Genomic DNA, 18261 nt, shown 5'->3' with positions numbered 1-18261 from the left:
CACTGTTATCTGCGCTCACCTCATCTGCTCAGTTCCCCGCTTCTCTGCCGTTCGTTCTGAACGCTGCAGCCACGGCGAGCTCACGGCCACCTCCTGGGCCACGTGCTGCCCTGCCTGACCCAAGAACCTATAATCACTTTATTTTTATCCCTGTTTGCATAATTTTACATTTCCTTTTAACAAACGGGGTAAGTCACTTACCTGGCTTTATTTTGAGTCTGTCCATGTCAGCCCCGTTATCTTGCTCCGTATTTACTTCCTCCCCAGCTGCATCACCTGCAATTTTCCTCCCTCTCCCGCGCGCTGTCTCTGCAGGATGATTATCCATATGCAAACAGAAGTGGACCTGAATTTTCTGCTCTCCCACTCCATCCCGCTCGCCGTCTCCCTGTCCTAAACCGACACTGCTCACCAATGCCTCTGGGAGCTCTCCCTGGAGATATGACACTGAGAAGGATGGATCTAATATTTCATGCCCCACCTCCACCCCAAGCCAGGGCCTTGCACACACGAGCAGCTCAGCCCTGGCTCAGCACCCGTCGGCAGTTTGTGTCACGGAGACAAATTATTAATATTGATCTTAAATGGAAACTCGGGCAAAACAAGCTGGTACAGAGGCAAGACAATGGGGGGGATCAGTCTGGATCTTAAGGAAACAGGAATCCCCTTGGAAGAACATTTCAAAAGAGGATACACGGGATGTCCTTGATACTTTGCCTATGCTAAAAACTTTTAATTAAAAGTAGGAAAGCCTTTCTATTTTAGCTGCAGAAGTAGAAGCATCAAGTGCTTTTATAAGTACAGTTTATTGTGAGTTTATATGCATCTGAGAGAGCTTGGCAGCCAAGCTAAGCCAGCAAACCCTTCCACTGCCCGTCGGATTGACTTTACCACCTCAACCAGCCACCAGCCGTCACCAAGGGGACAGGGGGAGGACGGACTCACACCACTTCTCCCTGACGCACCTGAGGCGCAGCCAGCCAGGTGAGCCTTTCAGCGGCTTCCACGACAGGCAAGGAGGAGAAAACCTCCAGCGAAATGTGTCTCAAAGCATCAAACAGACCCCTGGAACCTCTCACAGTCCTGCACAAAATGTAACCCCCCTTTACCTCCTTTTCTGGGAGCCAGTGACTCAAACCACAGGCAGTAGCTCTGCTCTGCCTCAAATGCTTTGCTGGGGAAAAACAAGAGGAATGTTGGACAAAGAGGCCAACAGCATCCTGGCATGCATCAAGAATAGTGTGGCCAGCAGGACCAGGGCAGCGATTGTTCCACTAAACTGGGCACTGGGGAGGCCAAAACTCCAATCCTGGGGTCAGTTTTGGGCCCCTCATGCCAAGAAAGACTTTGAGATGCTGGAGCAAGTTCAGAAAAGGGAACGGAGCTGGGGAAGGGGCTGGAGCACAAGTGTGATGGGAGCGGCTGAGGGAGCTGGGGATTCAGCTGGAGAACAGGAGCTGAGGGGAGACCTTCTGATCTCTGACCTGCCTGAAAGGAGCTTGGAGCCAGGGGGGGTCGGGCTCTGCTCCCAGGAACAAGCGCCAGGACCAGAGGAAACGGCCTCAAGTTGCGCCAGGGGAGGTTGAGGTTGGATCTGGGGAACAATTTCTTCCCCAAAGGGTTGTCGGGCATTGGAACAGGCTGCCCAGGGCAGTGGGGGAGTCACCATCCCTGGAGGGGTTGAAAAGATGTTTAGATGAGGTTCTCGGGGACACAGGGCAGTGCCAGGGGTGGGTTTGTCCACCCAGCTCCATCTGCCAGCACAGCTCCAATCACTTCCCTTCAGAGAAGAGCTGCTTGTTTGTTTGTTTTTCTTCTTGTTGTTGGGGTTTTTGCTGGTAATTGCATCTCAACAAGGACTTCTGCTGACACAGCGATGGTGGAGGGGAGAGCAATTTCTTTGCATTTGTGGACAGATAACTAAGTCGGCAAAACTTCTCAAATATAGACCAAGCATCTGCTTTGGAAAGCAAAAAATAAGCTACTCTGGTCTAAAATCACCTCTAAACTAATACAGCTACATCCACAGCAAGAACTTCTATTAGTATGACTATTTCAGCAAGGAAAAATGAAAAATGACCCTCTCCAACCAGCATAATTATATTGGAAGAGCTTTTTTAAAGTAAAAACCAGACCTTTAATTCTGCCTTGACTTACAAAACGTTCTTCAGATGCTTTCTTCAGTCACGTTGGCTCAGCCACGTTATCTTAACACAACTGAGCTGCACTTTTAAAGCTTTCTTAACACTTCAGAAGACATATTTGCCCATTCTGTCATTATTTAAAGTTTGTCTATATGGAAGAAAAGTATGAGTTCCCAAAGGGCCCTTGCCAACCCATAGGTCACCTGGCATGGGAGAAAGCAAATGACATTTGACGCAGGCTAAAATTTTGTGGGGGGCAGGACAGTTCGCAGTTTTAACACATTAACAAAGTAACCCTTGTGCAAAAGCCCCTAACTGATAAAGTTATAAACTCTCTTTACTAGGTCGTTAGTATCAGAGAGGGGAAAAAAACCTTCTTTCTTCATACAAAGACACAGCTAAAGTGTTACAAAGTGTGCTAACCCTGGTACCCCAGAAGAAATGTAACACAACACCTGGAAACAGGCATATTTTGCCTGTGTTCACAATCTCGTGTCGATGCAGCACGAACATACCTGACCGCACTAAGGAGACCGAGGAAAACACCTGTCCTGCAGCCACCGAAACATGCAGGCTCCCAGACAGCTCACAAAGCAGAAACGATGATGGGGTTTAAAACGCACCGAGTTTTCCTGATGTAGGTTCCTGAAACAGATTCTGTATTAAAAGCAATAGCCCTGGGAAAGCAAAGCCCTCTCCTCACTCATGATACCAGTTGGCAGGAGTAAACGAGAGGAGGAAGGGCCAGCAGGCCTGAAAGAAGCGCTGGATTTCACATCACCTGCAAAACAGAAAGTGGGAAACTGAAGAAACCATCTACGTGCTCAAAGGCATCGCTCATTAGGTCTTGGCTTTCCCTGTTATCACCCCTGCGCTCAGTGGCCTGTGACAGCAACCTCCCTCCAGCCCGGAGCCGTGGGGAGGAAGCGCTTTGACGTGATGCGAGTGTTGCCCCTTCGTGCAGTCGGGAGCTCATTGAGCGGGCGGAGGGGCTGCCCAGAGCCAGGATCAAAGCCGGGGCAAAGCGTGATTTGCAAAACCGCTCAAGCCGTTGAGTCCTCGCCTCTAAACCATGGGGAACTGCTGGTTGCTGGACTCGGCAGAGGGTGCTGAGCGGCAGGGAAACCTGTCCTCTGTGCGGCTTGCACGCCGTCTCTTCGCTTTAAAGATCAAAGCTGCATCTCCAGAAAAAAAAGATGTTACAGATCAGAACAGATAGGAGGGAAAAAAAAAAAGATGAAAAATGCAGTGTGACTTCTGAGGAGAACCACTTCTTTCAAAGCCACACACACACCTTACGTCCTGCTTAGCACCAGCCTTCCCGAAGATAGCACGAGCCTGAGGAATAAGACCATGGCTTGAAACCTCCCTTTTCAAGCTCACACCAAACAATTATTCTAGGAAAGCCAGCTGATTCTCTTTACTAAACTGATGCAAACACTGGAGTAGCAGCATCAAATTCAATGAAGCTGCACTCTCATAAAACTGGCTGAGCAAGACAAACTCAGTTCCTTAAACTTTAACCTTTAGCGCTGCATTCACAGCAGGTCTAAAATAAGGAAAAGCACCAAACTGGACTGGATATAAGAAACCTGCTCAAGAAAACCAACAGCAAAGCCAGGCTGCTCTGCAGTGATGTGGTTCTTGCAGCACAGCTACTTACCTGGCAGCTCAACCATTTCCAAAAGCATAGAGAATAACCGCAGAATTTCACAGCTCAGAACTTGTGAAGAACTTGGTGCTCAGAGAGATTCTCCCTCACTGATCCGCACTAAGATTTGACAAGAAGCTATTCTGTACTGGAAACTTTTGTCTCGAGTTAGCCATCTGCCAACAACTTTGCCTGCAGAGGCATCCGGACACTCCCTGGAGACACACAGACTCTTCCAACCCGCACGGCTCTTTGCTCAGAGCAAATATCTCCTCCCAGGAACACACCTCTGCACCTCTCTTGACCAAGCGAAATAACCCCTCGTTTCTGCTCCACCTTGCAAATGGCAGAACACCACAGTTGTGGGGTGTTAGTCCTTGCTTTGCCCCACCAGCGCTGGGGAAGCAAAGAGCATCTCCTCCAGTCTCCAAATTCCAGCCTGATTTACACCAACTCCCTCCCCTCGGCCTCAGAGGGGTATAAGCAAAGGCAGATCTGGCCTCAGATTTAACTGAGTTTATGGGGGAGGGGAGGAATTAAACTCCAAATGAGTCACCGTTCCCTCCCCATAATCCACAGCAACATCTGGGGCTATTCAGCCTGATTTTAAGAGCAATGTTTCTTAATGCTCTGCATGCAGAGCAGCCCCAGCCAGGAGATGCTTCCCAAAATAAAAGGTGGGCATCGGTAGTGGTGGGCATTGAGAGTTGATGAGTTATGAGCGAACTCCTGCCCTGGTCACAGCCACACCATCCACCCGACAGTGATCACAGAAAGCACGGAAGGCCGAAAGCAAAACTGGACCATGGAGTCACAGAAGCATCTGAGGGCTCATTCCTCTATCACACAGCAAGATTAACACCTGATCCTCTTCAAAAGGGAACAGCGGCAGGACCAGGCCTTGAGACGCAGTTGTGACGGAACAGAAAGCATAAGTAAAGCCCTGGACAAAATACCCAACGGGAATCCTGCCTGAGTAATAAATCCAATCTGTCTTTGCGGCACTTTACAAGGTATTGCTGTTCCCGCACTACAAACTTCACCCCACGCAGGGCAGCAGTTCCCTGTGACAGCAGAACCCTCTGAACACGGTATTTCACACAAAGCTGCAGCGAGAGGTGTAACCGAGCTGTCGGGAGACACTGAGCGGTACCTGCATCTGCTGCAGTGACGGAGCATCCGCTCAGCCCAGCTCTGGTCCAGGTTGTGTGTCAATGCATCTGTGTTACTGTCTCGTTGCTCCCTGTGCACGTGAAGGCTCAGCAGCTGCAATCTGTACCTGGGGGCAAAGGCTTATGGAAAGAGTTCACGTACTCCAACAAAACCAGGGAAAAAGTTTCAGCCCGGCATAAAGAAACATCACAAACTCAACAGGTATTTGAGCCCCGTGTGCCACTCGCGTAACTTTATGGGGTAGTCGAGCTGGGTGTTGTTCTCTTCGGGGACGCTTAGAGACCTGGCTAATTATGGCTAATTGTCATTACACAGCCAACTGCGTTTTCTCTGGGGATTCTGGATGCAATTCGGGTATTTCCTCAAACCTTGAGCATTTAAAATCGCTACACCGATAACAGGAATAAACCAGAGCACATCGCAGCCTTCCCGTCACCCTCCAAGGAGGGAGAATTCATCTTTTTCACCGAGGGAAGGCCAAGGGGGACCCAGCCCCGGCTCGGCGAGGGGAACCGAGCCCGCTCGGCCTCTGAGGAAACTCGGGGAGAGTTTTCTGAGGAAAAACTGGGAGTTCTCCTCTCCCAAGGAAACTCCGCCACCGCCAGCCGCCCGCTTCCCCGCCAGCCGGCGGCTCCGGCCCGCCGGACGGCACAGCGCTTCCCGCCCGCGGGGCCGCCGAGCGCTCCGGCCAGCGCTGCGAGCCCGGCCGGCTCCGGGCTCCCCGCGGCGGGGCGGGGCCGGGGCTGCTCCCGGGGCCGGGGCTGCTCCCGGGGCCGGGGGCGGGCCGGGGGCCGGGCCGAGGCCGCCGCGCTGCCCGGGGCCCTGCATGGCTCATGCCTGCCCCCGCACGGCTGCCGTGCGCGCCGCCCGGGAACCTGCATGGCTCATAGCGCGGCCCGGTCGCCGCCGCGCCCGCCCGGCCCTGGACTCTGGATGGGGCCGCGCCGGCGCCGCGCCGTATGGGGGCAGCCCCGGAACATGGATGGCGCCCCCGCCTCCGGCACTGGCTCCCACTGGGGGGGAACCCCGGAACCTGTATGGCCCATACCACTGACTCACCGTGGAGGGGTGTTACTTATACAGAGTCCCGGGCCCCCCTACACACAATGGCAGCAGCTCCCACATTCTTCCCCTCAGAGGAGTTGGACTGAACCATGGGGCGGCGGGGGCACGGCCCCCCTCCCGGCCTCCGACAGAACCCGCCTGGCCCTGGGCGATACCACTCCACGCTCCCCCATCTTCCTTCCCCCCGCCCGGGCAGATGGACGCCGCCGCTCTCACTCACCTCGGCATCCACTGTGGCCATGGCCGGAGCCCCGGAGCGTAGCCCCGCCCCCTCGGCGGCTCCTCACGCCTTGGCTCCGCCCCTTTCCCCTCATTCTTCTCAATGGAGACGCTCCGCCGGCCACTGCGCATGCGTGCGGCAGCATGGCGGCCCCCACGGAGCACCCGCGGCCGTACGGCGTCATGGCGGCGCCCGTCCGGAGGCCGCCGTACAGCTGGGTGAGACGGGGACGGGGTGGGATGGGGACACCCCCTGACCACAGACTCTTCGCTATTTGTACCAAAAGCCTCCAAGGCCGCGGCTTTGGACCCTCGCCCACCATCCATAGCAGCAGTTGTGTGAGGGGAATGAGCATCAGTTGCTCCTAATTGAGTAGATAATGAGTTTCCCAAACTGTACCCTGTGACAATAGCACCCAGCAGCAGCACTCTCCCACAAACCTAAACAAAATCCGTGCAGGAAGATCCCGGAAAGAGTCAAAGAATCCCTCTGTCCTCCTGCCAAAATAACTTTAAAAAAAAAAAAAAAGGCAGCACTTTGAAAATCATCTTCTGTAGCTTCTCCCACTTTTGCGTTATTTTCAGCCTAGTGCACACAAGGTCTCAGGTGTCTATCTTGGCTAAAGCCAGGGCTGGGGCAGCAGCAGCTCCCCCCATCCTGCGCCGAGGGTCCCGGCGGGTGGTGGTTGTTTCCAGCCCCTTCTCTCCCTTCCGCACACCCCAGCACCCACAACAGCCGCTTTCACCCTCCCCAGCCCCACAGGGCCCCTCCTAATGCCCAGGCCCGTAAATCCACGATTGCAAAACAATTAGCTTTTTCACAGCTCTTCAGTAAAGCAGGAGATACCGCAAGGGGGGTGATAAACACCTCCCAGGGCCCCACAACCGCTGCCACCCGGGGAATCACACCGGGGAGACGCAGGGACGAGCAGACGCTGCTGCACCTGCCTCCCCGGGCAGGGGAGCGTGTGTCTTGGGGGGAAACAGGAGCCTTCAAGTGCCCTGACATCAATTTACACATTTATTATCAGCTCTCCCGAGGAACACCCTTCCCTCTCTTGGTTCCTGCAGCCCCACTCCGACTCCTGGCTCCTCCGGGCAGGCAGACGGACACACGGCTTTGTTTGCTTTGCAGTCAGACTCTCGCTCCGAGTTGTGAGCAAGAGTCTGACAAGTCATGGGCACCAGCCGCTCCTGGGGACGTGCTCCAGAAACCCTGGTCTGGTGTCGGGGTTGCCTCTGGGGTTAGCGCCCAGCACCCTTGCAGTGTGCGTGCTCCTCCTCGCCCAGCACAGCTTTGTTAGCACCCACAAGGTGCTTTCGGTGAAACCCGGAGGATTCAGGGTGGTGGGGCACAGGAGGGAGCAGCGGTGCCAACAAAAACCCCAGGAAACTCAGGATTCGGCCCAAGTTTTGAATCATAACATCATTTTGGTTAGAAAAGCCCCCCAAGATCGAGTCCAACCATCACCCCACCCCTGGCACTGCCCCACGTCCCTGAGAACCTCATCTCTGTCCAACCCCTCCGGGGATGGTGACTCCAGCACTGCCCTGGGCAGCCTGTTCCAATGCCCCACAGCCCTTTCCGGGGAGAAATTTCTCCCGATATCCAATCTAAGCAACAACAAAGCGACCCCGACGCTGCCAGACCACCAGCAGCACCCACGCCTGTAACTCCGCCATCGCCCCCAGCCGAGCTGAGCCTCGGCCGCTCCTGCCCCGCAGCGAACCGGAGTGCCGGGGTGCGGAGAGACCCCGACACACGGCGAGCGCCGGCGGCCCCGGGGCGGGGAAGGAGCCAGCGGCCCCCGCAGCCTCCGGAGGCCCCGCCCGCTCACGCCGCGGTCAAAATAAGAGTCCCCGGGCCTGAGGAGGGACCCACCCGGGGGAGCGCCCGCCCTGACCAGCCCGCCCACCGCCCCCGCCCTAATTAGTTAATTAACCCCTCCTAGAATCCCCCCTGCGCTGGCAGCTCCGCCAGGACCAAGGCAACATCCCCCCTGAGCCTCAACCGCGGCCCCTCCGGTGTCTCCTGCCGTGTGGGGTCCCCGGGGGTCCCACGGCTCCGTGCCTGGGCGGGGGATGGAGCTGAGCCCGTCGGGGAGGGTGTTGGCAGGGTTGGGTGTCCTTCCCCCTCCGCCCCCCCAGGATGGAGTGACCATTCCTCGTACAAAGTAAACACAGCAGCACCTGGAAACGGTGCGACTGGAGAGCTCCAGCATCACCCTGGGATATGAGGCCACCGTGCACTGGGGATGCTCCCCTGACACGGGAACAAGGGAGGGAATCGCCCACGTTCATCCCTGCTCCTGCAAACAACCCAAGCTGTCCGCAGGGACACTCGTGCCAAAAACGGGGACAGGGCGAGAGGGAGGTCGGTGGGGCAGGACGGCTGATCGGGCCAGGGGGCTGGTGGCACCTCTGCCCTGGCACTTACTGAGACTTCATCCTCCTCAGCTGGAGCCAGAGATGCTGCAGCCCCTGGGACAAACCTCTCTGGGCCGTCGGAAGGGAGGAGGCTCCCGCAAGAAGCAGAAGGAACCAGGAATGCACAGGGCCGCCCGCCACGGCTCTCACCCCACCTCAAACCCTGCAGCTCCATGATCGCTAACACGAGCGGGGCGAGGACAAGATCTGTTTTACAACAAACTCCCCCTTTTCCTGAGGTGCTGCTGTGATCCCCAAGAGGAGCCGCAGAGGCCAGGGCAGGGCTCAGGCCCAGCAGCCCGGAGCCAGCAGCCACCTCCACCATGGCGGCCCCGGCCCATCCGGGCCTACACCGCCCTCTCCCGCCCCGCGCAGGGACCGGCCGTGGCCCGGGATTCCTGCCAGCAGGAAGAGAAAACCCAACGCCCCGCTGCTTCCTCCGGCCGGGAGCGTCCGGACAGACCTTCCTCATCGCCAGAGCAAGGGACGGGAGCGTCCGGGCAGACCTTCCTCATCGCCAGAGCAAGGGACGGGAGCGTCCGGACAGACCTTCCTCATCGCCAGAGCAAGGGACGGGGCGCGTCAGCCCCCCGGGGTCTGCCCACCCCGGCGCTTTCCCCGCTGAGCTGGAGAAGCGGTTTTGCTGTGGAGCTGGTTATAAATCAGCTTTGGAGCTTCAGCTGCGGACGTGGGCGCCTCCTCTGAAAGCCAACGGCCACTTCTTGCCCTCCACGCCAGGCCCTCCCGGTGGATCTCGGCATACGGACGTCTCTCGTCACACATTTACGCCGAGCAAAAAGCACTCGCGGTCTTAAAAAAAGGAGATCTTTATTTACGCTTTTCAGTTCTTTACATTCGGTGAGTTAAAACCCAGGGCAAAAACACTCCCCAGAAGCCATGGTAAACATGTAAAACTGCTAGTTTACATTTTAAAACCCAGTAATAAATTGCACAGAAGTCTTAGGTTGTATAGAGCCATCACAAATATTATATAAAACCCCCAAATCTGTAAAGAGAACCGCAGGAGTAAAGAATTACAGCCACGAGTATTGGTACAAGAAAGGGACCAAGTTTTGAGGGTTTTATGCCGCCAGTCTCTCTTGGGGAGGAGAGATGGGACATTCCCGTTGTGGACAGCTGGAAATATTTTAAAATACAGAATAAAACCCAAACAGACCCCTGAACATCCTTTATCTCCTGCCTTGTGCTGGCTCAACTGGAAAACTTCCTAGCAGAAACTATTTACTTTTACAAAACTGCTGAAAGTTCAACAGCAAGCTAAAAAAGAATCACTGTCCAGCAAAAAGAGCCTTCGTGTCCCCATCTCCCCTTCCCCATCTCCTGCAGGCAGTGGGACGACAAGTGCCAAAGCGGAGTTTAGTGGGACACAACACTGGAAAAGCTGAAAATATGGAGGCAGCACGTGTGGAGAGTAGGACAACAACAAAACCATGAAGAACAAAAAAAGCAGCAGCAGAAAAAAGGAAAAAAAAAAAATACATGATGTTTTGGGTATTTTCCATTGAATGTTGAGTTTGGAAATAATTAGCTCACAAGCTTCTCTTGTGCCCCACTGCGTCCCCTCCCCATTTCAAACAAAACCAAAACCAGTTGCTTAGAAAACTTTGAGCTGGGAATTTGAATGAGTTCCTGTGTGCTGAAGTTAAAGAGGTTGAAGCCAGAGAGACCGCAGAGTAGAGAGACAGCAGCAGAGCAGGCAGGGACGCACACACCCAGACATTGGGTTTTGCCCCATCGTGCCCATCCCAAGCACTCGGACACCCCAAGGACTTGCTGCCGCAGCGCCCTGTGCCCTAAACCGACTGCGGGCATGTCTAAGAAGAGCTGGACTAACTCATCCATCCTGTGGCCCTGGACCGTTTCAAAGGGTCCATGAAACATGAACGGGGTTCTTCATGTCAGGCTCCGAGTCCCTGTGCAGCGCCTGAGGCTGGCCGAGGAACGTTTTGCCCATTAATGTCTGTCCGCTTGCACAACAGCGAGGTTGCTCAGAGACAAACTCAGGGTGATGGCCAGAGCCAGAGGTCTCAGAGAGGCCTCTCCTGGCATGAGTTGTGCCCAGCCCTTGCACCCAAAAGAACAAGGACCATCGTGAGGTCAAGTCCTTCCTGTTCCCTCCACAACAGCTGGCGGAGATGGACACTCTTCACCAGTGAAGAACGTGCCCACTTGCTCCTTGCTTTGCAAAGGGGACACTGTACAGCAAGAGGTGCTCAAGGACCAGTCTGTAGCAAATATAATTGGGGTGAGCACTGCAAAGCACAAGGCAGGAGCTGCGTGAGACGCTGCTGGCCCCTCCACGGTGAATGGTGTGTTCCCAACTGTAAAGGTTAAAGGAGGATGGACACTGGATGGGGGTCTAGAAGGGCATCCCAGCAGCTCTGGCCACAGTAACCAAACAGCATTCTAGTTTTCCAGCCAAAGAACATGGGTTGGACACATGACCAGCAGCTCAGCTGCAGGGCTGGAGAACAAGGAACCATGAGCCCAGGCTCCTCTCCCACAGCGCGGCTGGGTCAGGATTCTGCAGCCCAGCATGTCCAGAAGCACTGACCGCACAGGAACGTTCCCAGAGGTGTGAAAGGGTTTGGGCTGAGGCCTGAAAGGAAGGATATGTACTACTGGCAGCAAGGAGTGACGGGCTGAGCTGGGAGAAACAGGTTCAGCTAACTGGGAGGAAGAGATGTACCATTACAACAAACACACACCTGCCTTGGACCCCCTGCATATCAAGAACGCTTTCCATGGCAGGAACAGGCCACCAGGCAAAGGAGAGAGTCCTAAATATAATAATAAAAGCTGGGCAGATGCAGAAGTTGAGCAGAGGGTGAAGAAGGAACCTCCAGTGCGAGACACAGATCACACCTCAGGCTACTTGCAATGACAACACTTAGGCAACACCTATGTGCTTCAGACACGCTATCACCAAACTGTGGGTGCGGGGAAGACCTTTCTTCCATTTTAAATAAGTTTATTCCAAATGGCTCTTCAGGAGAAGGCACAGGCTGGTGGTCTCCAGCTCTTCCAGCCAGACCTTGGCTGTTCCATCTCCATCCTCCTGAAGGGAGAGTCCGCTCTCCCCTTCCTCCCCACCACCCCAGCTCTCAGGCGGCAGAGAGACCGCCCAGGACCCGCGAGCCACTGGCACAAACCACAGCTTGGGGACACAGGGCCGGGGAAGCAGCAGAGCAGCAGCTCCTCTCACCAGAGCTGAGCCCGCATGGTGCCCAACTCCCTCCGACCACGTGGAACCGTGATCAGGCTGCCCCGCGCTTGTCTTCCCCGAGCTGCCATGGCAGAGGTCACCGTCCTTCCTGGGGAGAGCAAAAAACTCGCTTCGTTTTGTAAGAAATCAGCAAGGTGCGTTCCTGGATTTGGCATGAACAGGCACATGGATAAGCGTCAGAAATGGATGAAAAAGCACAGCATTTCTCTTAGAATAATTTATTAAATACAGCATTAAAATTTGTATTTATGAATTCAATCATTAAAAACAAAACTTCATCTCATATATATATATATATATTCAGGGACAACGACAATCATTCTATCAACATTGGTGCATGTTGTGCCAGCACTGCTCAGAAGGGCACCTTCTCTACACTATCCTTAAAGCGGTTCAACACTTAAAATAAAAAATAAAATAAAATAAAAAGCATTTGCAAAGAAAGAGTGCAAAGCAGGGCTTGTCCCCAGCTGCCTGCCAGGGCTGTGCAGAGGCTGTGTGCTCCTGACAGGTTTATTGGCTACTGCCTGCCCAGCATGAGGCAGCTAGAGACCAGTTCTCAGGTGCCAAAGCTCTGCAGTCCACAATTTCTGCCGTGGTTGGATGCCTGAGGCTCTTAAGTATCTGGTTTGTGGTTTCCTCAGCTTGGGCAGTCAATACTAAAAAAGCTAAACAAGGTGGGGGGGGAAAAAAGCGCAAAAGAAATATGTTGGTTTACATCCACCAGCTTCTTCCCTCGACCTGCCAGGTCCAGCGCGGGTGGCAAACGAGGAGCAGCAGTTTGTGTTCCCGCTCCCTCATTTTCCCATCCTGCTCTGGCTCGAGAGGGCTCAGGAGGCAAGTGATAAATTGGTACCAGCTTGTGGAGGGAACATGTCCCCTCGTGCGCTGGCTCGGCAGCGCAGACTTGGACGAGACGCCAGGATGAGCCTCGAGGGAGGGTTGTCCCCAAGGGAAGGGACTCCAGGGACAGGGTCCTTGGGCAGATTCAGAGGTAGCATCAGACAGACTTTTCTAACTTGATTGTCACATAATTCTGGCCCGCCGAAGGCAGCGGCAGCTGGGATGGAGAGGGCGCCCTGCGGGGGTGGGAGATGGGACACGGGGGATCGGGTCCCCCCGCTTGCAGACCAACCAGATTGTTCATCCCGGGCGCTGCAGTCGAACAGCGAGCAGGGATGGAATCTCTCCTACAGGGCTTCCGAAAAGCTGCCCTTGCTGAAGAAGGCCAAAAGCTGGTGGGCACCCCCTGGTGACACTGGGCTGTCCCCGCGCAGCTCACCAGGGCCTCTCGGGTTATGAGCAGGTACCCCAGCGAGCTCCCTGCTGCTCTCACTGCACACAGGCAGCGGGGACCAAGAGAGGACCAAAGGCTGCCAGTCACTCACCCCACAACACAGGTACAGCAAGGGCTTGTGCTTTTGGCTTTTTAAAAGTCCCTGACCTTCCGAACCTGTTTACTCCAAGAAACTTCCTGTTTCAGCTACCCTTAGGACCTATAAGGACAAAGAGGAAGGGCTGTCAAAACCATTTCTGCAGAGCACATGGCCCCTAAAAGAGAAGAGAAAGTCCACACAGCCCAGCGTTCACCCACAGAGGAGACATGCCAAGTCAGGAGCGTTTCAGATAAGGCATCACAGGTGCTTTGATAGTAAAGCAGTTAGTGTTGACTACAGTACTTTAAACACAGGCTGCTGCAGCGGGCATCCCCGGGGCAAAACCAGTTCTCGGTGCAGCAGCAGGAGACGGTTTGGTTTCCCAGACCTCTCCTACACACACATGGGTTGCCCTGGCTGCCCTTTTTGGTTTTTTTCCCCCCTCTCTCCTTTCTGAGAGAGAGATATAAAAAGCCCAGGCCGGGATGTGTCATTTACCCCACCAAGCAGCCACAGAGATGAGAGGACGCCTTGTGCTGTCCCAGACTTTGCAGTAGGCAGGCGAACCGCGGCGCCCGGGGTGCGCAGCGCCAGCGGACTCGGAGCAGAGGCGGCTAGTTGCCGTTGCTGATGCTGGAGTTGGCACTGCTGCAGCTCTGCTCGTAGGACGGAGGCGCCTCTGCTCGGGAAAAGAAAGAAGATGGTTACGGTGGGTGTTTGGGAGGTTCCCTTACCCCAGTTGATGTACGTCAGTGCTGAGTGAAGCTGCTGACACACCGTGCACACAGGCACTCTCTTGCCAGCACCCCACAGCTGGCCCCACTGAAAGAAAGAGGGGTTTTGTGTGCACATTTGAGGCAGCCAAGCCCATCCCGATGCCTACAGGGGTTAAAATGAGCACCTCAAAGTCCTGTTCTGTTTCTCCCCTTCTTTTACGAGCATTCTCATGTCCTCCAGCACCTTCGGATCACTGGTGACACGTGCTCCGTGTGCCCCGAGCCAGGGCTGAGGTGACACATTGAGCGTCTCACTACCCCAGTGCTAACAGACGGGTTCATTTGGGTAGGACTGTGCTGACAGACACTGCCGCTCCCTGCCACCCCAGCCACCTGGGACAAGCAGGGCTGCAGGAATCCATCCTGCTGGGATTTCCCCAAGTTTTCTGCCCTGGACAGTCTCTCAGGTCCCGCCCGCACAGCCCGTGTCTCCAGACCAGCTGCGCACCCACTCCCAGTCAAACAGAAGATTTCAGTTACATCATTTTCCTGGCTCTGCTCCCACCAGCCTCACCACACGCCAAGAAGTTTTTTCTATCAGTGGGAGGCTGAAAGCTCGTTTAAGAACAGGGAGATCCTCTCACGACAAGCCCAGGGCAGGCACGGGTGTAGACGTGGGAACGGCTGGCCGGCTTTTACAGCTGTAAGAGGAGATTCCTCTCTGCCTGCTTTAGCCTCTGGAGATCTCATGATCCTCTCTGACACTCCTACATTCCCACCCAGCTCACAGCTAGCAAAGACTCTTGCCATAGGAGACGTTTCCTATGATGCTGCCAGCCCGTTTAGACCTGAGGAGCAGCTGCTCACCGTACGGGTACCCCCACGTGCTGTATTCCGGAGGCAAAATGAGAGAGCTGGCCGTGGGGACGGGCACCACATTCCCCTCGGCGTAGTACGGGACAGTGGCTCCTGTCGACAGGCAGAGCGTGGGATGGTTTGGGGAGCCCGTCTGTTCTGAGTCCACCCGTATCTCCTGGAAGCTCAGTCCTGGAGCGTAGCTGAACGGCTGCTGCTGGGAATGGCTTTTGGTGGGGATCGAGACATTGTCCATGGGGTGGTAACCGCTGGCAGCCTCCTCTTCCTCCGGGGGGGCACTGGGTACCACTGCAGATGGGATGTGCTGGATGGAGCGGGAGGGGCTCAGGGGCACCCTGTTCACAGCAATGTTACCGATGTAAATGGGGAGAGTGACGGAAACCTCTGGTGACTTGAGGGAAACCTGGAAGAGAAGGAAAAACAGTGGCATAGTCTTCATTATACACTGCGCTGGGAAGGTTCACCTGGTACAAAGGCTACGGAGTTCAGCCCAGAAGGGAGCACAGAATCATAGAATATTACAGTTTGGGTTGAAGGGACCTTCCCAGCTCCCCCAGTGCCCCCCCTGCCATGAGCAGGGACATCTGCACCAGCTCAGGTTGCTCAGAGCCCCGTCCAGCCTGGCCTGGGATGTCTCCAGGGATGGTTCAGCCACCACCTCTCTGGCCAACCTGGGCCAGGCTCTCACCACCCTCATGGGCAACAATTACTTGCTCGTGTCCAGCCTGAATCTCCCTCCTTTAGTTTAAAACCATCACCCCTTGCCCTATCGCAACAGGCCCTGCTAAAAAGTCTGTCCCCATCTTTCTCATCGGCCCCTTTTAAGTCTGGAAAGGCCACACTAAGGTCTCCCGGAGCTTCTCTTCTCCAGCTGAACCCCCCAACTCTCTCAGCCTGTCCTCCCAGCAGAGCTGTTCCAGCCTCGGATCATTCCTGTGGCTCCTCTGGCCCCTCTCCAGCAGGTCCATGTGTGTCCTGTGCTGAGGGCAGCACGGAAGTTGCAGCACAGCCCACTGGAGCTCCCTGAGAGCACCAAGTACTCACCTGGATGTAGTAGTCGATATGTATGAGGCTACAGCCCTGCAGAATGGACTGGGGCAGTGCCGGAACAAGGATCTGCTCCTTCCATTCTGCGTGTTTCCAGGCTTTCACTCCTGAGCCTTCCACCTCCGCGATGGTCCTCAGGTCGTAAATCCAGCGCTTGGATTTATATGCCACTTTCTGTGCAGACAGGAGAAAACACAGTTAGATGACAGACTGCCAAGGGTTTCCTGTCTAGGAAAACCACTCAATTGCTTTGTCATATAAACATGAGGACAAACCTAACGTGCATATCGCAAGGCAGAATCACCCATTCTTACACAACAGACTGAATTGGTATAAGCAAGAGATGTTCTGCCACCTTTCTCCCCAGGAAGGTAGAGAGAAACAGAGTTAGCCAGAGGTCTGGACTCCTCCCCACCAGCTCCCAGGCACACGTAGCGTAGATGCACACTATGCTGAGAACTGCCCCAGTTTCACAGAGGCCTCAGGGGTGTCAAGTACCAGCACAAGCCGAAGAATCACATTTTTGGATGCTTACCTGGAGCAGACTGGCCACCACAGCCCCGGTGTCCCGGCCCGATTTGTTCTCTATGTCAGTGCGGAGCTGGATCGCTTGCCCCACGATGTACCCTTTCAGATCCGAAGTGGCGGTCAGGATAATGTTGCCACTTTTCACGAGCTTGTAGTTGAACTTCTTGGTGACTGACATAGTGTTGGGCTGCTGCAGGACAGCAGAGAGACAGATGTTGGCTCAAGAGCGTCAGAGAGCGCCCAGGAAAACACTCAAATTCAAAACAAGCAAGCAGAAATATCTGGTCTAAGTGGACACAACGAACCAGCAACACAGCACAGCCACAGACAACAAGTCTCACTTCTCCATCCCCTCAGATTTGCTGTCCTGTTAGTTGCTCTTCCCTCCAAAGCAAGTTCCCCAAACCCAGGTCTCTACAAGCACCTGGTGCTATTGGCAAACACCTCTCTGCGTGCTGAAAATTCACCTAAATATTTCAAAGCAACATGTGGCAGAGTCAGAAAACTCCTGGGAACAGGGACTGATGGCAAAGCAGGACTGATCAGGAGTCCTTGTCCTGCTCTTGCACAGGTAGGACATGCGCTCAGAGTTGTCCAGCCACCCAGACAGCAAGCGTGACAAGGACAAGTGCTGAAGCCTTGGCTCCTCCCCACCATACTGATCCTCGTTCTTACCTCAATGTCAGGGATGTCATTCAAGTTGAGAGGGCAGAGAATGTAGAAGATCTTGTTGCATTTGTAGTCCTTGGAGAAGCGAGGTGTGTCTATTACAGCTTTCACCTGATGGAGGACCTTGCCAAAAGGACCTTCAAATGATGTAGGAGCAGAGGCTGGAGTCGAGAGAGAAAGAAAAGGATCATAAGGCCGAGTCAGGCCAAGCATCTCTGAACTGGAAATAAATGGTCTCTTTACACAGCTTTTTATCTTCACCTAAAGAGTCCTGCAAGTACCTCAGAGATGGAGATCCCCCAAAAAGACTCGGGACTGAACAGTAAAGCCACTCAGAGACCTCACTGTGACCTCCTTGCAGAAGGGACCCTCTGCAGCCACGGATTCAAGAGCAGAGACCCTCTCTCTGAGTGCTGGGTGCAGGACGGGTGGCTGCCCACCAGCCAGGACTCCTGCACGCACCTGGGTCACGCTTGGAGAGGCGTCAGCCACAGTTCAGACCCGGCTTTGCACCACGCAGAACGTACCCGCTTGTCTAAGCTCCTCTGCTGCTCCCCGTAGTGTCTCTGGCCAAGCTGCCAGCTCTGCCATCCCTCCCAAATCCTGCCCAGCTCAGCTCCGGAGGCTGCAAAAGCGCCTACGGGTGTTTCTCTGCATCATACCTGGCAGCAGGAACTGGAAGGGAAAGCTGTGCTCTCCAGCTGGCAGGACCCCTGCAGGAAACAAGAACCAAAGGTGAGTGGGACCGGCCATTGCCTTGGAACAGCATTTTCGGAATGTGATCTTCTGGAAAGAGGCCATCAGCTGGGGAACAGCACCCAACTTGTTCAGCTGCCTTCAGCCCACCGGGCAACTCTGTGCCTGTCCTCCAGATCCAATGAGCAGTGTTGGAGTCCATAGAATCGTAGCATGACCTGAGTTGGAAGGGACCCACAAGGACCACAGAGTCCAACTCCTGAGCACCTGCTGCCACCCATGTCCCCTTGCAACAGGAGAAATCGCTGTTCCCAACGGCTGGGTCTACATGAAGATACTCCAGAAATAAGGTAGTTTGGGGCAGGGTTTAGGGATCCCGGTGCCATAGCAAGCAGCTAGTCCCAGACTCCTGACACAGGGCACGGAG

The 18261-nt window shown here is 54.8% G+C and overlaps 3 protein-coding genes across 7 annotated transcripts in view; 1 reads left to right on the top strand and 2 right to left on the bottom strand.

Moving 5' to 3' along the window:
• Nucleotides 1–6304, bottom strand: part of EHMT1 (euchromatic histone lysine methyltransferase 1) — a 116174-nt gene extending 109870 nt beyond the window's left edge. For 2 of the 5 annotated variants that reach the window (XM_065648390.1, XM_065648400.1), the window contains exons 1-2: nucleotides 6254–6304; nucleotides 4949–5074 (exon numbers count right to left, since the gene is read on the bottom strand). In XM_065648390.1, coding sequence (XP_065504462.1) covers nucleotides 4949–4954 — 6 coding nt within the window. In that variant the 5' untranslated portion in view covers nucleotides 4955–5074; nucleotides 6254–6304. Of the gene's footprint in view, nucleotides 1–4948; nucleotides 5097–6253 lie in introns of those variants that run through there. The other 3 variants (XM_065648403.1, XM_065648389.1, XM_065648391.1) reach the window with 3 other exon arrangements.
• A 92-nt stretch (nucleotides 6305–6396) lies between these two features.
• On the top strand, nucleotides 6397–8856 carry LOC135996685 (sterile alpha motif domain-containing protein 1-like). The gene is made up of 3 exons (XM_065648854.1): nucleotides 6397–6471; nucleotides 7872–8096; nucleotides 8710–8856. The coding sequence occupies exons 1-3, from the start codon at nucleotides 6397–6399 to the stop codon at nucleotides 8854–8856; spliced, it is 447 nt and encodes a 148-aa protein (XP_065504926.1).
• Nucleotides 8857–12136: 3280 nt separating this feature from the next.
• ARRDC1 (arrestin domain containing 1) overlaps nucleotides 12137–18261 on the bottom strand; it is a 34542-nt gene continuing 28417 nt past the window's right edge. The window contains exons 3-8 of the mRNA XM_065648836.1: nucleotides 17801–17851; nucleotides 17145–17299; nucleotides 16477–16659; nucleotides 15939–16115; nucleotides 14886–15297; nucleotides 12137–13981 (exon numbers count right to left, since the gene is read on the bottom strand). Of these exons, the coding sequence (XP_065504908.1) occupies nucleotides 13917–13981; nucleotides 14886–15297; nucleotides 15939–16115; nucleotides 16477–16659; nucleotides 17145–17299; nucleotides 17801–17851 (1043 nt within the window). The 3' untranslated portion in view covers nucleotides 12137–13916. The remainder of the gene's footprint in view (nucleotides 13982–14885; nucleotides 15298–15938; nucleotides 16116–16476; nucleotides 16660–17144; nucleotides 17300–17800; nucleotides 17852–18261) is intronic.

Source organism: Caloenas nicobarica, chromosome 19 (assembly GCF_036013445.1).
Source record: "Caloenas nicobarica isolate bCalNic1 chromosome 19, bCalNic1.hap1, whole genome shotgun sequence".
Taxonomy (NCBI): Eukaryota; Metazoa; Chordata; class Aves; order Columbiformes; family Columbidae; genus Caloenas; species Caloenas nicobarica.
Note: the sequence above shows the minus strand (reverse complement) of the source record. Positions and strands in the feature narration are given on the sequence as shown.

Bases quoted from the DNA above. Each gene is read 5' to 3' on its own strand.
- LOC135996685 (XM_065648854.1), top strand. From the start codon at position 6,397: ATGGCGGCCCCCACGGAGCACCCGCGGCCGTACGGCGTCATGGCGGCG. The intron at 6,472-7,871 runs GTGAGACGGGGA...ATCCAATCTAAG, and splicing joins GGAGGCCGCCGTACAGCTGG to CAACAACAAAGCGACCCCGA. The intron at 8,097-8,709 runs GTCAAAATAAGA...CATCCTCCTCAG, and splicing joins CCCCGCCCGCTCACGCCGCG to CTGGAGCCAGAGATGCTGCA.